General features: G+C 36.5%; 1 protein-coding gene across 1 annotated transcript; it reads left to right on the top strand.

Moving 5' to 3' along the window:
- Positions 1-541: 541 nt before the first annotated feature.
- LOC101743424 (antigen LPMC-61) lies at positions 542-4,853 on the top strand. Its single transcript, XM_004932733.4, has 2 exons — positions 542-638; positions 2,639-4,853. Exons 1-2 carry the CDS (start codon positions 579-581, stop codon positions 3,536-3,538), a joined length of 960 nt encoding a protein of 319 aa, XP_004932790.2. The 5' UTR covers positions 542-578; the 3' UTR covers positions 3,539-4,853.
- The last annotated feature ends 21,387 nt before the right edge of the window (positions 4,854-26,240 follow it).

Here is a 26,240-nt window from a genome sequence, read left to right as displayed (position 1 = left end):
AATAAATATCTATCAATCTTTTTATTCTATAACCTATCCTAACTGAGACAAAATTAAATGATTTTAGTCAATTCAAGTACACATTATTTTCGAATCTCGACAAATTCATGAATTAAAAACCGCATCATATTCGCATTTGTCATTAACGAAGAAAAGTAGCAATAAATCTCCCTATTTCTTGTTCCTGGCCTAATAGGTAAGACGACCGATATAATAATTTGACTATGCGGCGGTCATATCGGGTGAAAACTACACTTTTCTTAACGAAGAAATAATTCTTCATAACTAGAAAATATTTTGCGTAAGCCACAAAGTTACTATTCTAATGAAATTTAGATATCATATCTCGGTTTGGCCAATTAGTATGTTAGATATGTGATATTGTTTTCCTACAACAACAAAAATATCTTTGGAAATCGAAAAACCTAAAAAAAAATCGCCTCGTCATCATTCGAATGCACATTAGAGGATTGACGTCCATCGCATCCCTACTATAAGGATGTTGTTTTGAGCGTGCTTTTCCGCGCGCCCATCCTAGCGATCGTAGTAGGGGCAGAGTAATAAATACAAGACGCGCGATGGTCACCGTCAGTGCAGATAGTCACCACCGCTTCAAAATGAGGGTGCTCACTGCTACGGTGGGTTCAGTGATGTGATGTGATAGTGGTACTTTAAATGTCGCGTTAAAAAAATAGTGTCGAAATTAGCGGTTTTTTTAACCAAATATCGAACCCTAAAAGCGCAGTGCTAAAATATAAATAAACCGTACTAAAATTAAAATAAATAAAAAAAAAAACGTATAAATCTCTGATTGTCCGTATGTCATCGCGTAATTTTCAAATTTAAACACTAATCCGTTAATTAATAATAAAAAATATATGAGATACTATTTTATATTTTGAACTGAAATTTATTGGACACTGAACATAAATTGTAATTTTGTTCATTGAAGTTAAAATTCCGAGATCCATAAATGCATCCATATAAATACGTTATACCAACGAATACTTTCGCGAAGTGACCACAACTAATAAATACGTAAAGCTTCGACTCAATCAGAAAAGCGCCAACGCGCATTACTCGAACAAACAAATACAATTCACAGACATAATATAAACCTGTCATAAAGTTCAAGAAACACAAAACATCTAATTTTCGTGTAAATTTTAATAAAAATAGATTAATTTCATTCTATCACTTAAATAAACGTTCCATCTAGATTGGCCGTGAGTGAAAAAAGCGTGTTAGTCAAACTATTTGTGTTTGAATAAATGCAAAAGTTCTGTTAAAATAACTTCGAATTTTAATTACGCCACATAAAAAAATCCAAATGGTATTCAGATAAATAAAAAATTCTTAAAGACGAAACTTAAAAAAATCAAAAGTAAAATCTTCGTGACCACAAAAAATGCAAAATATTCGAATCGTCCGGAATTGTTAACTAGTTCTAATAAACACCAGATTGAACAGTAACGGTTATTGTACTTTTGCAATATGTGAAAACTTTAAACACAGATATACTATTAATAATAAATGAATGTGCTATCAAAATTGACGTTCAAATTTAGCAGATTTTAAGTTTCGTAAATTCACTGGTATTTTCTTGTTTATTGTTCACTTTCTATTTATGTTGTGCGTGATTGAGATTGGAAGGCTCTCGCGGAGCACTGGCACCACACGTGCTTCTCGTACGAGAGATCTTATTTTCGATACTGACTATGTACTATGCTTACAGAATTCATAACGCGGTTTTTTTGACTTATCGGGCATACAGCTAGAAATGCTAGAACATGCATAAAACTTTTATTTATTGGCAGCAGACTAGTGGTGTTTTATTTTATATCAAACGGCCTCTGTAACTATAGAGATAATGACGGAATATAATTTTCGGCAATAATAGTGATATCGGACATGCTTAGTTGTTACGTAAATTGACTAATGAGTCGTGTCAACTGGGTGTAAGCTATGTCGTACTCTCTGTGTAAACATTAAGATCCTTAATCAGCAAACAAAACACGTATTCATTTTAAATCTAGTAGTATAACCACTAATATGTCTTTAAATTTAAAATTTTGAAGTAAATTTTTATTGTTAAAATATTATATGCATTCAAAACCTATAATTAAACAAAGAATCAAATTCGTTTATTTCGCTCAACAATATTTTGTTCTGCAGCTAAATGACGGCTAGCATTAAATAATTTATCAAAGTCAATGGTCGTTTTCGAGCTTCAAAGCTAACAATACAGCTTTCGCTGCAATAAGTACTATGGCGTAATCGGACTGACTTTTTGACAAACGTCTATAAAAATAATAAAATTAACAGACTAGGCTATTCTTTGAAAATCATTTCGCGGCTATCACTCGGCACGTTTATGAACTGGAACCGGCACTCGGCACGGCAATGAAATATCATCGAAGAATACTCATTGAAATTCAAAACACGTTTTTATTTTGTGTCACTTATCACTTTGCAGTTACAACGTAACGTAATGACGAATTAATTAACTATGTAACTATCGTAATTGTTACGTGCACTGTACGCGAACAAATATTTACGAATCATTATCTTAAGAAAATCTAACTAGGTATGCTACAACGTCTGACTTTTAGAGTAATTGCCATGTCTTTTTTGACAGATTTGGGTGGTGCTGGCCATCGCGGCATCGGTAGCCGTACCGATCCAGGACGTGTCAAGCGACACCGAGTTAACAAGGGAAAAACGTTCTCCTGGAGGATGGCACTCGCCACCGCCGGAAGGTGTTTGGAAGAAGAAACTCGTCTGGAAGGAAGAGTGGAAGCAGATCTGGAAAACCGAAAAAAAACTCGCCTGGAAATCTGAGTGGAAGAAAGAAAAAGAACCCGCCTGGAAAACTGAACAGGTACAACAGTGGAAAGAAGAACAGGTGCCAGCCTGGAAGGTAGTACAGAAACCTATTTGGAAAGAAGTGCAAGTACCGGTGTGGAAAGAAGTTCAAGTGCCTGATTGGAAGAAAGTCTGGAAACCGGTATGGAAAGAAATACAAGTTCCGGTAACGAAAGACATTCAGGTGCCAGAATGGAAACAGAACTTTATACCTGCTTGGGTCAAAGAGGGCGTGCCCGGTGAGAAATATCTAGGGAAAGATGATCACGGCTGGGAATATACCAGTCACGATCTATGGAGAAAAAAAATGATCTGGAAACCGGTATGGAAGAAAGTTTGGAAGACCGTGCAGAAGCAAGAGTGGGTCACCGAGAAGAAATTGGAATGGAAAGAAGAATGGAAACAAATCTGGAAAACTGAAAAGAAACAGGCTTGGGTAACCGAGAAAAAACAGGAATGGGTAGACGAGAAGGTGCAAATTTGGAAAACCGTTAAGAAAGAAGTCTGGGTGCCGGTACAGAAGAAAATATGGGTTGAGAAATGGAAGCAAATTCAAGTACCGATCTGGAAGACCATAGAAGTGCCCGCATGGAAAAAGGTATGGAAGCCGGTTTGGGAGAAGGTTTGGGTACCGATTCATCATGAGCACCACGAACATCACGGATGGGATTGAGTTAGCAGGATCCACATTGCTTGTATATATAGTTAATACATCATAGTCATATGTTTAATACAGGATATTCTGGAGAGTGGTTATTTAGGTAAGTTTAGATGGATTTTCTTTTGGGCGTACGCGAAGGTGAATATTTTTCTGGCCATTAGCGAGTGTACATAATTTTCTATTGCTGTAGCGAAATATGTTTGGCTTTTCGTACGCCTTAGAAGTGATCTATCAAACCGTTTTAGTTCTTTCCGGCTCAATTTTTTCATCCTCAAATCATTATCGATAACTGTTATAGTTAACGTGTATGATTTGATGATTTGACCAATAGTGTGTTCAAAATTCTTTGGAGAAAAATATAGTTTTCTGGGTAACATTTTTGTTTTAGAAAATGTCACTGAAATTGACAATCGACAGTTTTTTTTTTGGAGTCAGACAGAGGCTATTCTGGTTTTCGTTATAGTCACAAAGCAGAGTCATAAGGTCTAATGTGCGATTTTGTTGCAAGAAAAAACTAACTTTATTTATTGAAATAAAGTCTAATTTTACCAACTAATCTTCATTCGATCTTGTGGCTAGGACAAATATTAATAAGATTTTTTTGTTTCGTTGTGTTGTTATCTATTTAAGATTATTTACTGACAAAATGTTCGATACAAGCATTCGTTATTCTCAGAAACAATTTTTTTTTAAAAAGAAAGGTTAAAATCAATATACTCACTTCTATCAAACTTCTAAAAAAAAATTTTTTTTACACAATTAAATTTCCTATTCCAAAAAAACCATAGTTCTTATTAAATAGGCCCTGTAATGTTAACGTTTTCAAAACACAATTAAACAAATATACTCGTCCTGTGAAAACTTAATTGACAGAGTCATCGTAGTGAGCTTAATTCGTCGCCTCCAAACTTCACCGTGCTTTTGGAGGTTTAGGGCAAAATATGTTCTCCTTCAAGCATCTTTAGGGTACGCAAAGAAAGCTTGCTTCAAATACAAAGTCTGCAGGTTGGCCGATTTAAGCGCTGCCTTATTCATTCGTCGCGTATGTAAAATAGCAGCTTCAAAGCTCTTTATATGCTAAAAATTCAAAACATTTGTCAGTAGAAAATCGAACAATAGAAGAATCGAGTTACCAAAAAAAGAGTCAAAAGTAACATTCTTGTTTCACTGTTGTGGTTGTTAATTTATGATGAGGCTCAAGTCGTGTTCGACGCGACCAAAGTGCCGGGTTCGATGCCCAGGCGGTGCAAGAGTACAACTATTATAGATTTTTTGTTATAATATTTTTTTTATTTTTAGTTATTAGCAATATACGAAGTTAATACTATAAGGAGTTTTATTTCGTTTCCTTGATTTACGCAAAAAGTCTCTTCAGAACGATTCATACGAGGTCTTATTTACTAATTACTCATTTTAATTTAATAATTAATACATTTATATTTTTATAGCACTAGTAGATTTTTTTTGCATACACTCTTGGCTTTTATTAAGAAGATGGGTAGATGAGCTTACATCCTGTTTGGTGTTAAGCGGTTACTGAAGCCGATACATGTTACAACGTAAATACCGCCACTCACCTCTAGACATTAACTCTAAGTTTGAATTGTATTGTATGGTATGAATTATTGACAGCCCACTTCATTACGGATCCTCTCGATCCATTAACGGTGCTTAAAGGTACCTCTAGCACTGGTCACCGTCCACGCCGAAGTCGTCGCTAGCGACGAAGGGCTCGGCGAGTAAATTAATCTATAGACACAGCCCACTGAGATTCTCGCCGGATTCGCGTCGCGTTTCAGATCCTGTGGTAGATTCTGCGAGGCACTGCTCTTGCTAGCTAGTGTTAGCAACACCTCCCGGTTTGAGCCCCGAGAGCTCACCTACACGCTAGGGCAATTCTGTTACAGCCTGTCAAGGCTATCAGCATAGGTAGAAAAAAAAACTGACAGCATCCATGCTGACCCGTGCAGGCTTATAGGCTTTACTATCAGTAATTACGGAAATAATTAATTTTTGCGGGTTTGATTTTTATTACACGACGTTAATTCTTAATCTTGTAGTTTCATATCGGATTTATATTCCAGAATAGCGATAGGTAAGAATATAAATATAAAAATAGTATTTAAATCTCTTGTTTAGCAACGCTCAATGAATACTCTTCTAGTTCCGAAGTCAAGATCTTTCAGCCATACAACCCTGATATAACAGCTGAACTATAATTTAACAATAAATGGAGAAATTAAAACTAATAAGCAAGTTTTTCTCGGCTACTTGACATGTAGACAACACGGGAAGTGAAAGTTGGACTGAAAGTTCGTAGGTCAGTCTGGTGCATCTAAGCTCGATTGTGTAACATAATTGCGGAAACACTGTACACTCGCATATGTAAGCACGTTTTAGTGAACTCTGAATGCAGAGTTACAAATTGTGTTGACAACGAACTGTTACGTTTTTAATTTGTGAACAGTACCGCATAAAGCCGAACGAGTTTCAACCTTAAGAAATTGCGATAAGATTGAAGCTTCGATTAGAAAACAATACGTTAGTGACGTTTTAACAGAAAAAGAAACTCGACCAGCTTAATTGGTACTGTAGTCTAACCGTTGTTACCGGAAAAACATAGTGTCAACACTAATTTCACCTCCCTACTTAAGATATAAGGTCAAAATTGCAGTAACGGCTATCTATCTACAGGAAGCTAGCTCTGGTTGCCTCAAACCAGAACTAGGCCTGCCTGTCCTAACAGTGGTGCTAGATTTTTGCGGGCATACAGAACCTACCAATCGTACTCATCGCAAAAAAACATGGCTAAAATTTACAGGAAGACTCAAGGAACATTCATATTAAGACAAAGATATCACTACTATGGTCGAATCCTATATTCATGTACGCAATTGTTAATTAGTAATAATCATAAAATATGCAATATATGAATCGATTACATAGATATATTTTTGCTGATCTCATTATAGCTTTGTATTCAAACTGACAATTGGTGAGGAACAAAAGTACTGGAGTGGTGACCACATACCGGAAGTCGTAGCGTAGGCAGGTAGCCAACGAGGTGAATCGAAGACCTGGCAAAAGTGGTTGGTAGGGGTTGGATGCGAAAGGCAAGATACCGAAAAGAATGGAGTGCATTCGAAGAGACCTACACTCAGCATGGGGTGGACACGGGTTGAAGAAGAGAGAAGAGAGGTCAAACCATCAGTTTGGAGGGCTGATAGATAACACTTGGATACCGAATGGCGGTTGTAACGTCGTCGACTTATCTACGCAGCAGTAAAGACATGTGAATGACCCTGTCTATTTCTGCAAAGACGTTATTCCTTTCGACTTAAAGATTATCCACAAACGCAATACTTTAACGTCTTGTAGAGACGCAATGGTTTTGGACGCAATAGTTTTAGTAAGCCCTTGTCTGCATTCTCGAACTTACAGCCATTTGATGAAGAGGTATTTAAACAATCATTATGTAACCAAAATACTTAACATACTCCATAATAGCTTGGATGGGTACGATTCAATTATCGTTAACAATCGTTTGGGCGGTGCCAAATTGACTGGGTGCGACTGACATGTCAGGTGCGAAACTTTCTAAGCATATGTACGTGTACAAATTTACAACTTAATCTTAAGTTTATATTTAGCCAAAAAAGTTTAAAACTAAAAGTTTTAGAGCTTTATACCCCCGCAGCATACCAGCTGCATCTTTTACAGAATTTCTGTAGATAAAACGGTTCTCTCGAAGAGAAAGCTTTTAACGATAAGACCACCCATTGTACAATTATACCTACTTGTTGTTTTCAAATTTTAATAATGTTTTGGTGTGAAATAAAATATATTCTCTCTCTCCCTTTCTCTATTCATAAGTGGTTATAGTCATGGCCAGAGGTTGTTTATTTTCTATCAATACCTACTGAAAAGGCTTTTTTATGCTTCCTCTAATGTATAATTTATATGACTATAAATAAAAATCCACTCAATTATTCCACAGATCAGCTGAATATTTGTCAAATAATAACATTAATTCTTAATGAGATTATATTACATCATTTAATAGGTAATTCATTCAAATCGCGCAACACGCTCCTTCACTATTGAATGGACAATAAAAAAAGCTTTTGTGAATTATTGTCCATTTTAGTATATAAAAGAGGTGATTGATTCTGAAATTTGTCTTCTATGAGAAGTGCTCTCTGTAACAAGACAAGATTTCGGTTAGTCCATGATGATGAGGATTCAGGAATATTGTAACTGTAATGGAAACTAAAGATCATGCAAAGGTATTTAAGCTACACATCTATGTGTGTGGGAGAATCATGACTATATTATTAAAATCTATGTACATTAGCAGTTTTACTGAGAATAAAAAGAAATAGGAAAATATGCAGATAATGAACAACGTGAATTAGCATAAACTAAACGTCGAGGACATCACCAGTAATGATAAGTCGCAACTTTTTCATACAAAGTTTAGCTACAACGAAAGAATGGTTTCCTGATTTAAAACTACAGTGTTTTTAGACTGATGATCGTCAACTTTATTGCAATGCACCTAGAACACGATTATCGCTTCTAGATTTTTTTTTATTGCTATGATGTGTGGACGTGCTCACAGCCCACCGGGTGTTAAGTGGTTACTGGAGCCCATAGACATCTACAACGTAAATATGCCACACACCTTGAGATATAAGTTCTAAGGTCTCGAGTATAGTTACAACGGCTGCCCTACCCTTCAAACCGAAACGCATTACTGCTTCTCGGCAGAAATAGGTGGGCGGTGGTACCTACCCGTGCGGAATCACTAGAGGTCCTACCACCAGTAATTACGCAAATTATAATTTTGCGGGTTTGGTTTTTATTACACCATGTTATTCCTTCACCGTGGAAGTCAATCGTGAACGTTTGTTGAGTACGTATTTCATTAGAAAAATTGGTACCCGCTTGTGGGATTCGAACACCGTTGCATCGCTAGGTACGAATGCACCGAACGTCTTATCCTTTAGGCCACGACGACTTCTCAATATCCTAGATAGCCAGTTCATTTCTTTTTGAAATAAAAAATGCAGCTATGTATAAGAACTGACGGTCATTGGAGCCGACGGGGTCTTAAGTGGAGACTGGCCACCAGCAAATGTAACGTGGGATGGTCTCGGCTACGTGGTGGAAAACTTTGGAAGGGCGGCCTCGAGAAATGGATGAGGAGTGCCGAAGACCGGCCTCAGTCGTGTGGGTTGGGAGAGGTCTATGTCCAGCTGTGGACGACTGTGGGCTGATGATGATGATGACAGATTAGATATCTAATAGGATTGGTATTTAGGATCACAGCAGACGCTTAATATGTAGCTTAGTAGAGCTGAGCACGTAATATCCATAAGTTTTATGTCCACACTTCGGTCGTTCTCTTGATTCTAGAATCTTCTTAAATTTTGACCGAAAGATGCCAATAAACAAAAACTTCTTTGAGCAAAAAATCCGCGATATTAATCTAAGATCGAGATAAAGCTGAAACAATAGTGTTCGTGCGTTTCCTGCCTTCCACACAATTCGAATTACGTACGTATTAAAAATGCAATTAAAGTTTTTTTTTTCTTAACAATTTAAGATACTTCCCTTCTGTCAAGGATGATGGTAGATGTTAATAGTTTTAGCTTTAATGCATGCACATCTTCAGGCATTCACGTTGCAACGTTTATAGATTCTAGCATACCATTAACATCAATTGAACCATGAGCCAGTAAAACTCTCATTTGTAAACGATACGAGCTGAATTTAACACAAACCTGACTAATTAACTCTCATTCAATTATAAGAGTTCTACCGTGTATTTCCGCTAAAAAAAAAACAGAATTTCTATATGAGTGTGGGTAAACAATTTACGAGACAAATCTATTGTGTAAGCCAACAATGCGATGTAAACGTGATAAAATGTTTGAACTTCAGAGACGGACTTTAGAAGCAGGGTCTCTGGTCCCCCACCGGACAATATGATTAATAATTAAAAAAATTCAATGTATTTTTTCGATAAAAATCAATTTAATCAAAGATAATAGAAAGTAGATCAAAACAATGTCTTCTATTAATTTAATATTCATCTTTATAGATGATCTTATAGAAACAGATCACCGCGGGAGTTACCACTGACATCACGTCTTGAATGTTCACTTGAAGCATGAAGATGTAGCCTTGATGTCACTTCCTCGTCACCGTTGAGACAGAATCCGTGCACGGAGGGCATTTTGCGCGACCGTCATATGTGGGCACCATGCCCACATATGCTCCTGAGTGCTACGAGAACCGGATTTCTCAATTGGCAAACCATCTGAAGTCCTATTAGATGTTATTCTTAGCGATACCCCGTGACAGCAGGGTGGGTCGGTGATTGTGGTCATCCGTCACCGTATTGCACTTTCGAAGGACATGCAAATCAAACACAATGGATCTTCTTCCCGGTTGAAGTAGAAGACCGCTGTCTCTAATGCCACGCTGCCTGATTCTACAAGGTTTTGTAGTCGCCGAAGTTCAATATTTACTTGGAAACCATCACCAACGAAATTAAATTTAGGAGACAAATCTTAATATCATATAGAAAACAATTTTTTATAGTTTGAAACGTAAGACGGCTACTCTCATTGTGATCTGGAACGGATATATTGAATGTTCGAGAAACCACATTATTAACACCATCGTCAGACATCATAGGGGCGAATAGGGTGATCGAGTTATGAGAAATATTGAGTACACAAAACACGTTTGTTGTCTTAGAACAATTTATAAATCTTCACTTGACGTTAGCAAACGAAAACGAATGACAGTTTTTAGGATGGAAGCACCGCTCTTCAAGAAGGCTGGTTGGTAAGTGACGTGGCGTCTATGCGCGCCTCCATCGGCTAGGCTCTGTCGTAGCACGAAGCTAGTCAAGCTCCGACGACATTAAGATCGTGTAGTTTTATTTATTTATTTTTTTCATTAGAATTATTGGTACCCGCCTGCGGGATTCGAACACCGTTGCATCGCTGGATACTAATGCACCGGACGTCTTATCCCTTAGGCCACGACGATGGTGAAATCTCGGAAATCGTGCTGCGCTTCGTTTTGCCACAAAACTAATGAGCGTTTCCGACATGTATTTGATGCGACAAGTCTTTTTGATGAATGACTCGGTAGTTCAGTGGTTAGCGGCCCTGACTGTTGCGCCGAGGGTCGTGGGTTCGATTCCCATATCGGGCCAACGTTCGTCTGATGATGAAGTTTGTTTGCTCTTTGTCTGGGTGTGCATTGCCTATATATTTAAACATATAAGGATGTTTATGAGTCTCTGGTTCCCATAACAGAAGGAATCCTGAATTAAGGCTGGATGTCCGTGCGTAATTTGTTCCCAATTATTATTTATTTAAAAAGACTAATGAGTCTGAATTTACCTAAATATCCCATAATCTGAGATGTTTGTTTTAAAATAATGACTAACGAAATCCACTTACGGAAGTAATGTATTATTACATGGGTGATTTTTTCAAAACTTATAATTTGACCCCCTAATGTGGTCCCAAATACGTTCCAAACAAAAGTGTAGAACAATAAAGAAGTCATTGTGCTCAGTGAGACGGTTAAATCCAAAGATCGGTTTTACTCAACTTTCTCTTCGAGGTCGCGGATGCTATGTCCACTTAAACAAGGACTTGCCAGCGTAACACTTCATGCACGGGCATAGGTCAGACTTACATTGGAAAGCACGGGTTACGTGACCAAATTTAGAATACTTAAAATATACTTGTTACAAAAGATTATGTCACAAGTGGATTTTTTATTTTAATTCGACAATTAAATTTCTTTTTACGTTTTATTTTCGTATTGCGGTGATTTGTTCGCAAACTTCTATATTCTTCTTCTTCTTCTCAGTCCCATGCACTCTTGGCAGAGTGGTCGTGGTCATCACTTCAGGTGGTGGTGTGCTTCACCAGACGTCGCCATTCCTCGCGTGCCGCGGCCCTTCTTGTGCACTCGTTAACGGGACCGTTTAGAGCTACCCTAAACTTCTATATGGACAGTGTCAATGTTGTTAAAACCTTAATGTAACTGGTCGTGATATTGTAATTTACCAAAATTGCCTATTTCTGTCGTGAAGCAGTAATGCGTTTCGGTTTGAAGGGTGAGGCAGCCGTTGTCTCTATACTAAGACCTTAGAACTCATATTTCAAGGTCAAGCTCACCTACTAGCTCGATGAATCTAGAATAACCCGTTCTAGAATAGGGAGGAAAAAAAAGTAAGACTTAACAAGTAGGTGAAGTTCATGGGGCCTGAGACCTGACCACGTTGCTAACACTAACCCTAGCAAGAGCCGTGGTTCGCGGAATCTACCACGAGATTGGAAACGCGACCCACTGAGAAGATCCGGCGAAAAACTCAGTGAGCTGTGTCTGTGGGTTGATTTACTCGCCGAGCCCTTCGTCGCAAGCGACGGGTTCGACGAAAACAATGACCAGTGCTTGAGGTACCTAAAAGCACCGTTTGTGGTTTGTGAGGATCCCAAATGAATTGTTTGGCGACATCCACCGTTTACCATTCGGTCCGCAGGATCGAGAATGTAGTTACCGGCGGCCACGATAAGAGGCTTCTCGTGTCGTGCCGCTTTATTGAAACGGCGCACTGATGCCCACTGTAGATACTTACTGATGGACTCTAGGTCCATGTCACCGTGGAGGACCACGTGTCTCACATACCACAATACTTCCTAAAACCGACACTATTTATTATACTTAGAACCACTCGATTTACTTACCATAGATACTATACGGAAACGAAATGTTAACGAGGTATATAGGTATTATTACTTCAGCGCGTTTAATCTATATACATAAAAATGAATTACTGTTCGTTAGTCTCGCTAAAACTCGAAAACGGCTGGACCGATTTGGCTAATTTAGGTCTTGAATTGTTTGTCGAAGTTCAGAGAAGGTTTAAAAGGTAGATAAATATGAAAATTCTCGGAATTAAATAAAGTTTAGGTCTTTTATTTATCGATTGAGGCACTACGAAGTCTGCCGGGTCAGCTAGTATTATATAAAAATGTCAATTTAAATATTTTCTAAATTCACAATAGACCATTAAATAAGAATATTATTTATGTAATAGCTTGATAGCATCGCGGTTCTCCCACGTGTCGCTATCAATTATGAAAATCATATTGTTTGAGGTATGGGACACCTTCGCCTGAGGGTTGTGCCAGCGTAGGTGAAACCAAAGCTGGAATCTGTGTTCATGACTTCTTGTGCGGTAGGCCTTATTTATAGTATTTTTTTTTTATTTTGAAAAAATATACAGTTAATGGAAATCGAAATGTTTATTTAATTTAAGAATAAAAATAAAATCCGTTGTTGTTTTGAGTCTGTTATTATATTTATTTCGATATGGTACTTACATGTTTAATAAAATATTAAGGAATTGATTTTAATTGTCCAAAATGTTTGTCGTTTATTTGTCTAAGACAATGCCTAATTAAAATTACATTTAATATTTAATTTCTCGTTTAATAAAAATTTAATAACTGGGAACAAATCAAACGCGGTCATTTGGTCCCAATTTAGTATTTCCTGTGTTATGGGTACTAGACTGATAGACATCGTTATATACACTTAAATATACACATATATCAATAATAAACACCCAGACAAAGAGCAAACAAACTTGTTCATCACACAATACTTGCCCGATGTGGGAATCGAACCCGCGACCCTCGGCGCAAAAGCAGACCTTTTTTTTACGCTGGGGAATCCATTTACGGATACCCGGTCGAGGAGGGTAACAGACCGGGTTATGTCGGACTCCGGCGCCTCCAGAAATGAAGAGGGAGAAGAGGAAGACCGGGGTCCTCCTCTTCTTCCAATTCCTGCCGGGAGACTACGCCTTGAGAAAGGCGCGCGAGACGCTGCACGGCGTCAGCCACGCAAGAGCTACCCCGCATAACCGACTACCGACTAAACCCCATCGAGCCCCACCACTCCGACTTCACGAAACCCACGGTACCGCACAGTGCGCGCCGAAGGTTCGCCGTCACCGGTACCCGACAGCCCCTACGGGGGAGGAACAGGAGCTTCACGCCCGTGCCGCCCACTCTGCCCTCTTCGCTGAGAAGCCGAAGAGGGATCCCACCCCCTTTCGCGCTCCTCAGCCTTACGGAACGCAAAACCTGGTCATGGCACGACAAAACAGCCATCGAACTTTTGGTTCTCTTCTGGATTACTGTTTCCGTGCACCATCAGATCTTGGATTTTTTTATTTCAACATACATCGCCTGACGGTTGTCCAGCAATTGAAGAATAAACGAAGAGAAATTGTGTGAAGACGAGCTGAATAGAATCGCTATAAATAATTTTAGGTGCCCCGTAATTGTATGGTCCGAGGTACAAGCGCTATTGATTTTTTAGAAAAAAAAGTGTGAGTCTCAAACGGGAGCTGTTAGGAGTATTGGATATAATAATTATTTTCAACACTGAGTTAATTCAATAGTTTTTCAGTTCGCAGACACAATAACGTCAATGCCACTATTCACTTTGAGATAATTATGTGGTTAAATTCTTAGTTATATTTTATTGCATATCGGCTGTCCCGTCCTTCAAGTCGGAAGGCATGGCTAATTTGCGACATAAACGAAAATGTCAAATAAGCTTTCACTATTTATTAATAACGACCGGCCCTCGCTTCACTTCGGAAACATTAAATTTTATTATTGATAATCGAGTCCCGCGATGTTACCCGCGGTTATTGTCGCACCGCGGGTGAGGCCGCGGGGTGAAGCTAGTCTAAAAAAAGTAGCCTAAGTTGCTCCTTATATCATCAGCTATCTGTCAGTGAAAGTCCTGTCAAAATCGTTCCAACCGTTCCAGAGATTAGCCGGAACAAACAGACAGACAGACAGACAAAAATGGTAAAAAATGTTATTTTGGGGTATGTACCGTATATATATATTCATATACATGTAGTAAAAAGCAGTTATTTCAATATTACAAACAGACACTCCTATTTTATTTATATGTATATATGTATAAGTATAGATGATTAACTTATTAAATTTCCCCGCTACCTCTTATGTCCTGAGCCTCGTATGTTAAACTGCGTGCGCTTACGTAACAAATAATGTGAATATAAACATCTCAGTTCAACGCAATACGAACCCGCGAACATAATACTAAAACTGCATCGTCACTCATTACCTATAATATTATTATGATACTGGTCGGCGCCGATGATTTCAAACGCCTCGTTGGCTTAGGCCCGTAATATCAATCGTAGTTTAAACTAAAATCGAAAGTTTGAGCGGTCACGAGGGAGCGATTAAACAATGACTTTGATTTAAGCTATTATTTTCAAAATGCCACACAAATCAACAGCTTTAGTTTTGTATCAAAGTCAGTAACTAAAGATATATAATATTCTAAACAGCATTATGTAAGACTCAAGTAAATAAAAATAGAGTAATTATTGAAGTTTGTTCCTTCATCTGATTATTTACAACATGAGCTGTTTATTATTTATTTTCTATTACCACATACTGCCTCACTAAACTTGCTAACAATTCGGTTTCTTATTTAGAAAAATTGAGAGTACGTTTTTTCCCTTCAACATACATACAAAATGCATTGCAGGCGCTCATTAGCAAAGAAAGGAAACACATTCGTGTGTAATTTAAATGTTTACATACCAATTGAATGATTCGTTTTATGAAGTCGTCGTGGCCTAAAGGATAAGACGTCCGGTGCATTCGTATGTAGCGATGCACCGGTGTTCGAATCCCGCAGGCGGGTACCAATTTTTCTAATGAAATACGCACTCAACAAATGTTCACGATTGACTTCCACGGTGAAGGAATAACAACGTGTAATAAAAACAAAACCCGCAAAATTATAATTTGCGTAATCACTGGTGGTAGGACCTCTTGTGAGTCCGCACGGGTAGGTACCACCACCCCGCCTATTTCCGCTGTGAAGTAGTAATGCGTTTCGGTTCGAAGGGTGGCGTAGCCGTTATAACTATACTGAGACCTTAGAACTTATACCTCGAGGTGGGTGGCGCATTTACGTTGTAGATGTCTATGGGCTCCAGCAACCACTTAACACCAGGTGGGCTGGGAGCCCCGTCCATCCATCTAAGCAATAATAAAAAAATAAAAATGTGATTTTGGGGTCATTTAGTAATTTATTTTTGCCCGTGGTGACCATTGCACGGGTAGATCTGTTTCACTAAAGAAAGTTTACTTCGCGGCAGAAATAAGCATCATGCCGCCGCTCCTTGCGACTGATGCTCAACATCGTATACTGAAAGTACTTATTAAGTTAAGAATTGGGTGTTAGGTAGGAAAATATGTGCTCTCTTCCACCGACTTATGTTCGAAAAGTAACAGCTGAGTTACAAAATGTTTTTTACAACAACTGCACTAGCCAACTAGAAGCCATGACTGGCAGCGATAGAAAAAAGCACGCCTTTTCAGATATTGATACAATTTTTCTAAAAAAAAAGTAAGGTTTTCTAAGATCTGCTCGAGCATCCTTGATAGAAACCTAACAACTCAATTACGGTAAGTATCGAATGACAGATGTCAAATATTGACTGGTGGTAAGGCCTCTTGTGTCCGCACGGGTAGGTACCATTACCCTGCCTATTATTGACGTGAAGCAGTAATGTGTTTCGGTTTGAAGGGTGGGGCAGCCGTTATAACTATACTTGAGACCTTAGAACTCATATCTCAAGGTGGGTGTCGGCATTTACGTTGTAGACGTCTATGCGCTCCGATAACCACCTAACACCAAGACAGCTGTGAGCTCGTCCATCCATACATGCAATAAAAATTAGTTATGAAGTCGATGTGAGACAAGAACATCTCTAACAGTGATGTCCTACTTACAAGCTACATCAGGATTCAGAACATCAGGGCCATTAATAACATTACCCTTACCTCATTCATCTAAAACTTCAATAATTATACTTTAAACTTTGTAATGTGTTAGATCGATGTATTTGCATACCAAAATCGGTACCCAACTCTTTTTGAAGTTATACTTCTTTAGGCGCGTTATGAAAATTTGATGAGAGTGAAATTTTACGATGCGCGCGCACCGTGACACAAAATTAACAGAATGAAGTTGCCCACTAAATCGCTCATTACAATACGACCGACGTAACTTCATCATCACCATCATCATCAGCCTTTATCTGCCCACTGCTGGACATAGGCCTTCCCCAATGCCTTCCACATAATGCGATCCTCCGCCTGCCGCATCCAACGACTTCCCGCCGTGCGCACTAAGTCGTCAGTCTACCTGGTTGGAGGACACCCCACGCTCCTGGTACCCATCTGTGGCCTCCATTTAACTTGGCGAGTCTGAATATAGCCGCAGGTAACTTTCCGAACCGTACCGAAAATTACCGAATTTATACGATGTCAAGAAAAGGGATGTCCAATATGCGTGTTTGAGGATGTTGTTTAATCGTTTTTTTTTTTCAAATTGATTAAAATTTAAATTAAAAAAAATACGAAATAAATTTAATAAAAATAAAGTATAACTTCTTACGCGCGTACATAAGTACACGCACCCTTTTTTTTTATTGTCACTGATGTCTGTTTGACCGTTGCCTGTAGATTCCATTATTTAGCTGACCCGGTGTTAGCGTGAGCGTGCATTACGTACGCGATAGATTGACCTCGTGTACTTTCACTTTCTAGGTCGAATCCAAGGAGATTCCCGGACGTTGCAACGTGAAAGCTCGTCTTCACATAACCTATGCTTGTGAGCATCTGCGTGCGTAATTGGACTCGTAGGTCGGCTTGTAATAACCGTTACTTATTTATATTCGTGCAGTAATGAAAACTCGTTATGCAATAATGAAAACGTAATTGTATCTGTTATTTATAAACATCACACTAACCCATTTCGTAAACCATGTGGTTTTTTTCATTAAATTGATTCTACGTTTCAATTCGATCATTCAGTCATCGATTGAGTCATGTTCGAGAACTATTATTGATGTGGGATGCGGCAGAAATAGGTAGGGCTACCTATATACACCTATCGTACCTATCTGTATATATGTGGAGGCTCACAACACGCCCCGAGCCGTAGATATGTCGATCATAATATAATTTGCAAACTTATTTAATATTCTAGGTGGTACTGGTGATGATGAATGACAGTGGATCAAGGTTTTATCAAAATAACAGCCGTCAAAGAAGTGCAAGCTACCTTCTCTTCGCCCAAAAAAACTAAAGGTTGTCTTTGTTCTTTTTATTATCGCTGTATTGTTATTATTTATTTGGTGATAAAATTATTTAACCAAATCTAAAATTTGTGAAGTATAAACCTATTATACTTAAATCTTTTTTTCTTGATAATATATCGTAGGTATATACCTATAATTATATAATATCTTTAGTTTACCAGACATGGATACTTAAAGTTAATACTAGTTCACGTCGAAGGGCAGATCTTCCACCGATCGGGTGATATGGCTCAGTAGACCGATGGTATTGCTTAGACGGGTGGACGTGCTCAAAGCCCACCTGGTGTTAAGTGGAACTTGTACAGATGCAAGCTTATTTTGAAAATGTCGTAAGCGAGATTCAGGCATCTGTTAACTCGTGTTCCATGATGGTTACCCGCCACATTATACTACTACCTATCATAATAATTTACAAGTACAAACACATCTAGATAATTTAAATCCGTTTGCCTGTTTTACCACCTTTCAAGCCACTCATTGTTTCCAAAATAGCTTATTCCTTGAGTCATTAAGCTTAAAGTAAAGTCTCTCCTCAAAATTTTCCCGGTTACTCTGACAGCTTTCTTCAAGCGAGGCTTGAGGTGAGCAATGAAGTCTTGAAGTAGGCAGTTTTTTAAAGGCGGTATTGACCGCTCTCCATCGCCGCTCGCAATTGCGTCTGTTACAGTCGCGAATAAAATCACGAACCCTATCTATAACCATTTAGCGTACTCATAAAATCAATATGAAATTAACCTAAAGCGTAAAGTGTAATAATACTGTTGCGTTCTTTATTTAAAAAAAATATTATCACAAAAATATTGGAGTAATAAATAAAAAATAAGCCATATTCAAATTGACGCAGAGCAAGCGCCATCTATTATTACATTTATGAACTAAAATGAGAAAGTAAAATCAGTTACCTACATTTTCAAATAACTTTAGTTGTAAAAAACTCAAACAGAGATGTCGCTGTTACAAAAAAATAATAATCAATACTTGTAACGGTAGGTAAGTATAATGGGTATCTATCTATCTATCTGTAGCAACAGTAATATAATTAAAAATTAGTATTTATTCTATTCAGGTACATAATAAAGATAAAAAGTCGATGCATTGTCGCAAGTTATGCTTTTAGTCGTACAAAAACACATAAAGGAAAAGGCGACGTTCTTCACAATAGAGTTAGCATGTTGTTGAAAAATGTTGACCCATTTGTTACCGATCAGTTATACTAAATAAGATTCAAATTAAAATTCTCACTATTTTAACATTGAAAGTGGAAACGGAAATCGAAAATTAATACTTGAAATATTTTTTCAATCATTTCATGGCTATATAATATTATGAAGATTGCATCTATAGATAGAAAACTGACACACAGCATAATGTCAGTCACAGGGTTTCCTACTTCAGTGGTTAAAACAAGTTTTAATTTCTGCCATTAATGTTGATATAGCCCATTGAGTTATTATAATACAATACAAAAGTACAATACAATAAATACAAAAATATTCATGGGAATGATATTTATAAAAAACTCGCTTCTTTCTGTCGTGAAGTTTTTCTGTACGACAGTAAAAATTTAGTCTTTGACCAGGCGCAAAAATCTCTTTTTAACATCAAAATCACGGTCTATATAATACAATATGCGATTATAGTGTGCAAGAATTTTTAAATGATAAATGTTGTACATAATAAAATATTAGAATAAGAAGTGATAGAATGTAAAAATAGATAGATTTAGTAAATTTTGTGTTAGAATTAATATAAAAATAAGTTAAATTTTCGCATGCCTAAACAGGCGAAATATATGAAACTATGTCCTATATCCACAATATCTTGTAAACTATATTTCTGGCGAATAAAGATTTTCTTCTTCTTCTTTAAATTTACTTTAAGCTAAAATAAACTTATTTTTAATCTGTTATTTGTATCATAGCTTTTGAGCTTCATGGTTTAAGGATAAGCTCGGCCGCGGTTGAATAGTTTGAAACTGTCGCAAATGTCGATGTTAAAAATACTTTCATTTACCGGGCTCTCACGACCACTTTTGATTTTATTCAGTTCTTGAAAGTTCCTAATATCTTATCTGCAGTCTCTCCGTGAGATAAGGGTGATCGAAATACCGGGAATAAAATATTTGAAAATTGTGGTAAAGATTCGTTAAATAAAAACATTTGTAATAAGGGAATATTATCTATTGGTAGCTTGTGATTACAACCAAACTGGTCAATTTATATTTAACGTATTTCAAGGTCGGAGACGGTATTTACATGGTGATTTGAAAACTCTTAATCTGGTGGGATATGATCTAGTCACCCATCCGTATAAACAAAAAAGTTTTATGTTCAATTTTTTTTTCAATACTGCATCTCTGTTTGTTTTGATAATACCATTTTCAGGTAATATGAAAACGCCGTGCAAATTTTTTTCGAATAGAAATTCAGATTTGAAGATTGCTTATAATTTGTATTTTTAGCTTAATCAGAATTTTTTTCAGTAGTAACTCGAATCTTTTTTCTAATCCATCTTAAGTGATGGTGAGTGTTCGCTATTGCTCATGGACATTAGCAATGTCAGAGGCACAGCCTAATCGCAGTCGGTCGATGACCAATGAGTTTTAATGAAAATAATGTTCATTATTCCAAATGGAAATTTTGAATGTTTATTACGTTATTATGAGATTTAAAACAATTCCCATTAAAGGCTGTGTTTAGTATAATAAGATTTAAGCTTTTAAAGCCATAAAAGTGTATTGTAACCTTTACCATTCCCACTACCAAGAGGAAATTTTTGAAAGAAAAATAATGGTTTGAAACGTGAGAGAAAGGTTTAAGGAAAATTTGTTTGATAAAAAAAATTGTGTGTACCCACTGTAATCTATCTATATATAAAAATGAATTGCTGTTCGTTAGTCTCGCTAAAACTCGAGAACTGCTGGACCGATTTGGCTAATTTTGATCTTGAATTATTCGTGGAAGTCCAGAGAAGGTTTAAAAGGTAGATAAATATGAAAATGCTCGGAATTATATAAAAACAAACAATTTTGTTTTTCTTTTGATGTGTCCTCCGTCGGACGGATTCCTTTTGTTTGTTTTAAGTTTATTTTATACAAAAGTTTTATTTATCGATTAAGGCGCTACGAAGTCTGCCGGGTCAGCTAGTAAGTAATAAAAGTTTTCGATCAGCAAAATACAAACGGGCGTTGTTGTCCGTGTGCTGATCAGATTTCATCAATATATTTAATAATACTGGACAACACGGTGTGTCTGTACATTGAGGAAGTGCAATGAACAAAGGTATTCTAACAAAACGACTAACAATTTTCAGAGCTATTTTTTGTCTACTCATTCGCGTATATCTCCGAAACGATGGAACGCATTTTCGTGTAGAATTTGAAGCTAATATGAAAAATAAATTATTAGAATTTACTTGGAACTGTGACAGGACGAAGGCGTTAATAGGGCGCCAAACATTTGCTTGGGTTTTTGAAGTGAAAACTCTTTAGTATTATTGTGATTCGAAAGTCGATGCAACGAAAAAGCGACAGTAAAAAGAGACAGATACATAAATTCATAAGATTTAACGTGGGAGAGAATGAAATGGGAAGTGTTATACAGTGTTGCTTATATGCATGGTTCTCTTTGTGATCTGCTTCGTACATAATATTCGTACTTAATACATTCTGAATAAATCTATTTACCTAATATATGCGAATAAAATGTAAAATAATTATCAAACTTTGTATCACTATAATCATTACGAAAACCTACAATTATCTACTTTCCGAAATTTTACATTCGTCTCATTATCTTGAAGCCAAAAATTTGATGGTTTCACTTCTGCCACGTGTGAATTGCACATACGTTTTTTTTTATTTTATCAATGACCAAGTAAAGCCTTAAAAATTACTAGACATAGACTGATAGTCTATGTATCTATCTAGGTATTTCAAATATTTAAACTACAAAACTTATTCGATCGCGACGTGGCAACGCAAAGGTGCCGTCGTCCGAACAACATCTTGTCGGATCCCCCGGATTCACTCCCGGTGATCTTCTCACAGATCTTCTCACTGGGTCGCGATTCGATCTGGTGGTAGTTTCACGCGAGGCATTGCTCTTGCTAAGCCTAGTATTTGCAAATTCTCTCAGGTTGAGCCCGTGAGCTCAACTACTGTCCGGGCGTAGCTGGAATAGCCCCTTAGGCTACCAGCGAATAGGTAGGAAACAAAAAAATACTAATCCAAGTAGATTTTCTAAATAAATAAAAAGTGATATTTATTTTAAAACCTTGCCCTGAAGAGACCTGGGTCTGTAATTGCACTAAAGTCTGCAGCTTGTAGTGGTGGCGCGTAAGTAATGTAACCCCGAAGAAGGGCGACGGACTATTTAGGCTGGCTATTCATACGACAACATACACTCATAAATGTTGGCAAATAATTAACGCTTCAAAATTCTAATAAAACTTTAAATATTTCACTAGAATTTGGTACAGGAACTAGGACTAAGCAAAGGTACAAAATGAACCCATAGAAGATAATCTGGTAAAAAATAATAATAAGTAAACTATGAAAACTACGCCTTAATTGGTCATATCATAATATCATGACAAGGATATGTAGCTCATTCGTGTACCTACAGCAGTAATGTAGTACCTACATAGGATAATTTTAAATTTGACATGTTTCTTGTAGCATATTCATGAATGATTGCATTATATAGTGTATTTTATATTTGGCATATAAAGTACACCGCTAGTTTCCATCTTTGTTATACTGTGGAAATAAAAATAGGTCACATTTTAGTATTGATCGTAATTTAGTTTTTGTTTTGAAACCAAGACGTAACTGGTAATTGTTTTTGTCTTAATTAAAGCAAAAATCCTTAAATACAAGCCTAATTTAGAACTACCAACAATTATATTAAGAAGGCAAGGTCGTATCAAGTTTTTTTAAATAATATAGATCAGGCGTATCAAAATAGGCTGCTGCTTGTGGGGTGCGGTAAATCATAAAATTAAGAATCTCGTTACGTAAAATACTACAAAAAAAATACATGTGTGCAATTCACACGTGGTAGAAGTGAAACCTTCCAAAATTAAAATACAATTATCCTAAACGTCTTAAGTATATGTAAAATTTTGTCATTAGTAAATAATTGTAAGGTAGCGCCCTCTGTGAATTGATATTTTAATTTCACGTATAATCCTAAATTAAAATTCACTACAAGAGCTTTCATACACACGTTAGTATTAAAAAATCTCACAGTTGGCGCTGTATTAAATAGTATGTATATTTCTGTCTCATTCTTTGCTGGCTTCATCCTACACATTTTTGTATTTGTGTCTCTTACCTGTCGTTTTTTCCGTTGCATCCGGTTTGAAATCACAACGATTCTAAAGAAGTTTTCACTTCAAAAATATTTTTAAACAAATTATGGAATGAGTTTCGGTGAACTTAGATACGATTAAACAGGAATGTACACAATCAAGTCGTCTATCATTTTCACGTAGCAAAAGTTTCATTTAAAATTCTCATACTTCTCCAGCAGGTCTCTACGTAGATATCCCGCCTTAAGCTTATTTTCCTTATAGATGTTGCCAATATATTATATAAACAGAAATTGTAGAATATTGATTTTGTTTTTCATTTTGACAATTTAAGAATTTATTTATACTAGTAGTCCCCCGGAGTCGAAATTCGACTATAATTAATTGAAGTTTGTACGCTATTATGATTCTATTGTCAAAGATTATTATACTTCTATAATCACAGATTTCGCCAAGACTACACTTTAGACAAATATTAATAAAGAAAGACAAACAATATTTAATCTATTCTGAATGTGATCACACACTATTTCTTCTTCTTCTCAGTCGTTCACTCCTGGCGGAGTGGTCGTGGTTACGTAAGTCTTAATATTTGGTTGCGGCTTTTGAGAGACTTCTCCATCTTTCTCTATTTGTGGCGGTACGTGTACACTCAGTAAGGGAGCACTTCGTAGACAACTTAACCAAGTCTGTCCACCTTGTGGGTGATCGGCCGCGAGAGCGTTGACCGTCTACTCTTCCTTGAACCACTAAACGTTCCAATGAGCTTTCATTACGAATGATACGTCCAAACATATTAAGGATTCGCAATTGCACAATCGACGAAAGCCTTTGTTTGATTTGGAGCTCTTTGAGGATGGATACATTAGTGCGGTGAGCAGTCCATTTTACCATCACACACTATAAGCAATAAGAAAAGTTTGACAATAAACAAATAGTATGCTTGCGTGTATGTGTCAAATACGTAGTAGTGTGTGTAAGGTTTTTTTCCTGATTTGATGTATCTTAAGCATATTTTAAAAAAAAAGTTCTGAAATCCTTCTCTATATTCTTTAAAAGTGTGGGCAATTTCATATCCCTCCATCCATTTATGTAGGAAATTATTTTAAGGTGACAGTTAAAGCTGTTTTAAATATTATCGAAAGAGATTATTTTATTTGAATCAGTTCTAATATGTTATGTATGTGTATGTATATAATAAAATTAACAAAACTATTGTAATTGTAAGTTCTTACAGTTACTAAAATAAATTAAATGTTATTCGTGGTAAACACAGGTATTTTTTTAAATAAAATTACCCAACTATTAAATCATTCAAAAAAAAAACAACGAATAATTATAGAAAAATAAACATCATTGAAACAAATATTTTTGTACTTTTGTTTCTAAATCTAGCAACAAGCTGTAAGTAAACATAAAAATATTGATAATTATTAGTTATTCGATAAATTTCATAAACATTTTGCTGAATTTTAGTACAAATTTCGCTAAAGTGGTTCTGTGTAGTTATCGGAGCCCGTATACAAAGTGGACCACTCAGAATCATAGTGTCGAAGTTTTAAATGAGTTGCTATGGAGGCCATCCTACACTTTAATTGGTGGAGAAGGTAACTAACCACCTATAAGGTATCGCAGCACCCATGCTCCATAACAAAGAATTAAGTACTTATTTTTAATTAATCTGGTAATGATTAAATTTATGAAATGAGATTAATGGAATAAATTTTGAATCACAGTGGAAGCAGTGGGAGGTATTTCCAAGATGCGCTCTTTAACTAACGACTTATTTTGGTTAGTTGAAAGTACTTGAATTTATGTGGTTCCATTAATGTATTATCCGATGTTTACCACAATGTTATGATGGTTGAACGAGCTCACAGCCCACCTGGCGTTAAGTGGCTACTGGAGCCCATAAACATATACAACGTAAATGCGCCACCCATCTTGATATATAAGTTCTAAGGTCTCAAATGTAGTTACAACGGCTGCCCCATCCTTCAAGTCGAAACGAATTACTGCTTCACGGCAGAAATAGGCACTGTGGTGGTACCTACCCACACGGACTCACAAGAGGTCCTACCACCAGTAATAAAATTTACCACCAGTAATGTTAATTGGAGGCGTATTTTAGTAATATTTACGCGGTGTTTAACGATGTTTTGTAAACTGATTAAATATCGAGCTTACCATATGTACACGCACATTTCCTGAAGTCTAAACGCTAACCAAATGCTATCCGGTCATAAATGCAATGCATTCATCTACTGAGCTATTAATAAATATATTGTTTTTGATAGGTTCATGTATATAGCCGCATTCCAGAACGAAGATAGTCGGCGACCGGGCCCCCTTTATTTTTACTTTTTTGTACATTGCGTAATTTTGAAATATCAGTATTTCAGCCACCATTGATTTTCCATTTTAGTGATAGGTACTTGAACTCAAAACTACCACGTTAGCTGGTTTTATATGGGTTAATATCGCGTTTATTGTTTTTCTTAATTTCGATTTTTGTAGTTAGTTCTTCGTGTAAACGGACAACTACGGTGTTATTCGTCAACATTAGAATTTTATTATACCAAATAATTTTATAGTCGTAAATAATAAAACAAAAGTCAATAAAGCGAGATTTGTCAAAATAATAGTTTAATTGTATGTCTACTAATCGAAAAATCCAAAGAAAATAACATAATGTTGTAACGCTTATATTTTCAAAAATATACATCCGAATTATATAATTACCACTGATTCACAAAGCCTAGTATCTTAGTTATGATCTTCATGTGAAATTATCACGCCAAAATTGTTAATGTGTAGACAGGAAACATAAAACATTACAACTAACACTAATGTTCCAATCCGACACCACATTGAACTTATATCGGTTCATAGTTAACTAGGAATCTTGATATTTGGATTAAGTACATAATAACTCTCTTAATAATTGACATTACAAGGTAATTTACTTAGATTTTTATAACATTGGAAGAAAATCAGGAAAAATGTTCTTAATTTATCATTGACAATGACAAAGTTCTATGACCTTTTTGATCTTATTTTGGAAATTAGGCTTGCTTTGTGGCAACACTCATTTGGAAGCGTGTTCTGTGGTACAAACAGTACCGT

This window comes from Bombyx mori, chromosome 1 (assembly GCF_030269925.1).
Source record: "Bombyx mori chromosome 1, ASM3026992v2".
Classification (NCBI taxonomy): Eukaryota; Metazoa; Arthropoda; class Insecta; order Lepidoptera; family Bombycidae; genus Bombyx; species Bombyx mori.
The sequence above is the reverse complement of the archived record's forward strand: the minus strand, read 5'-3'. Positions and strand labels throughout refer to the sequence as shown.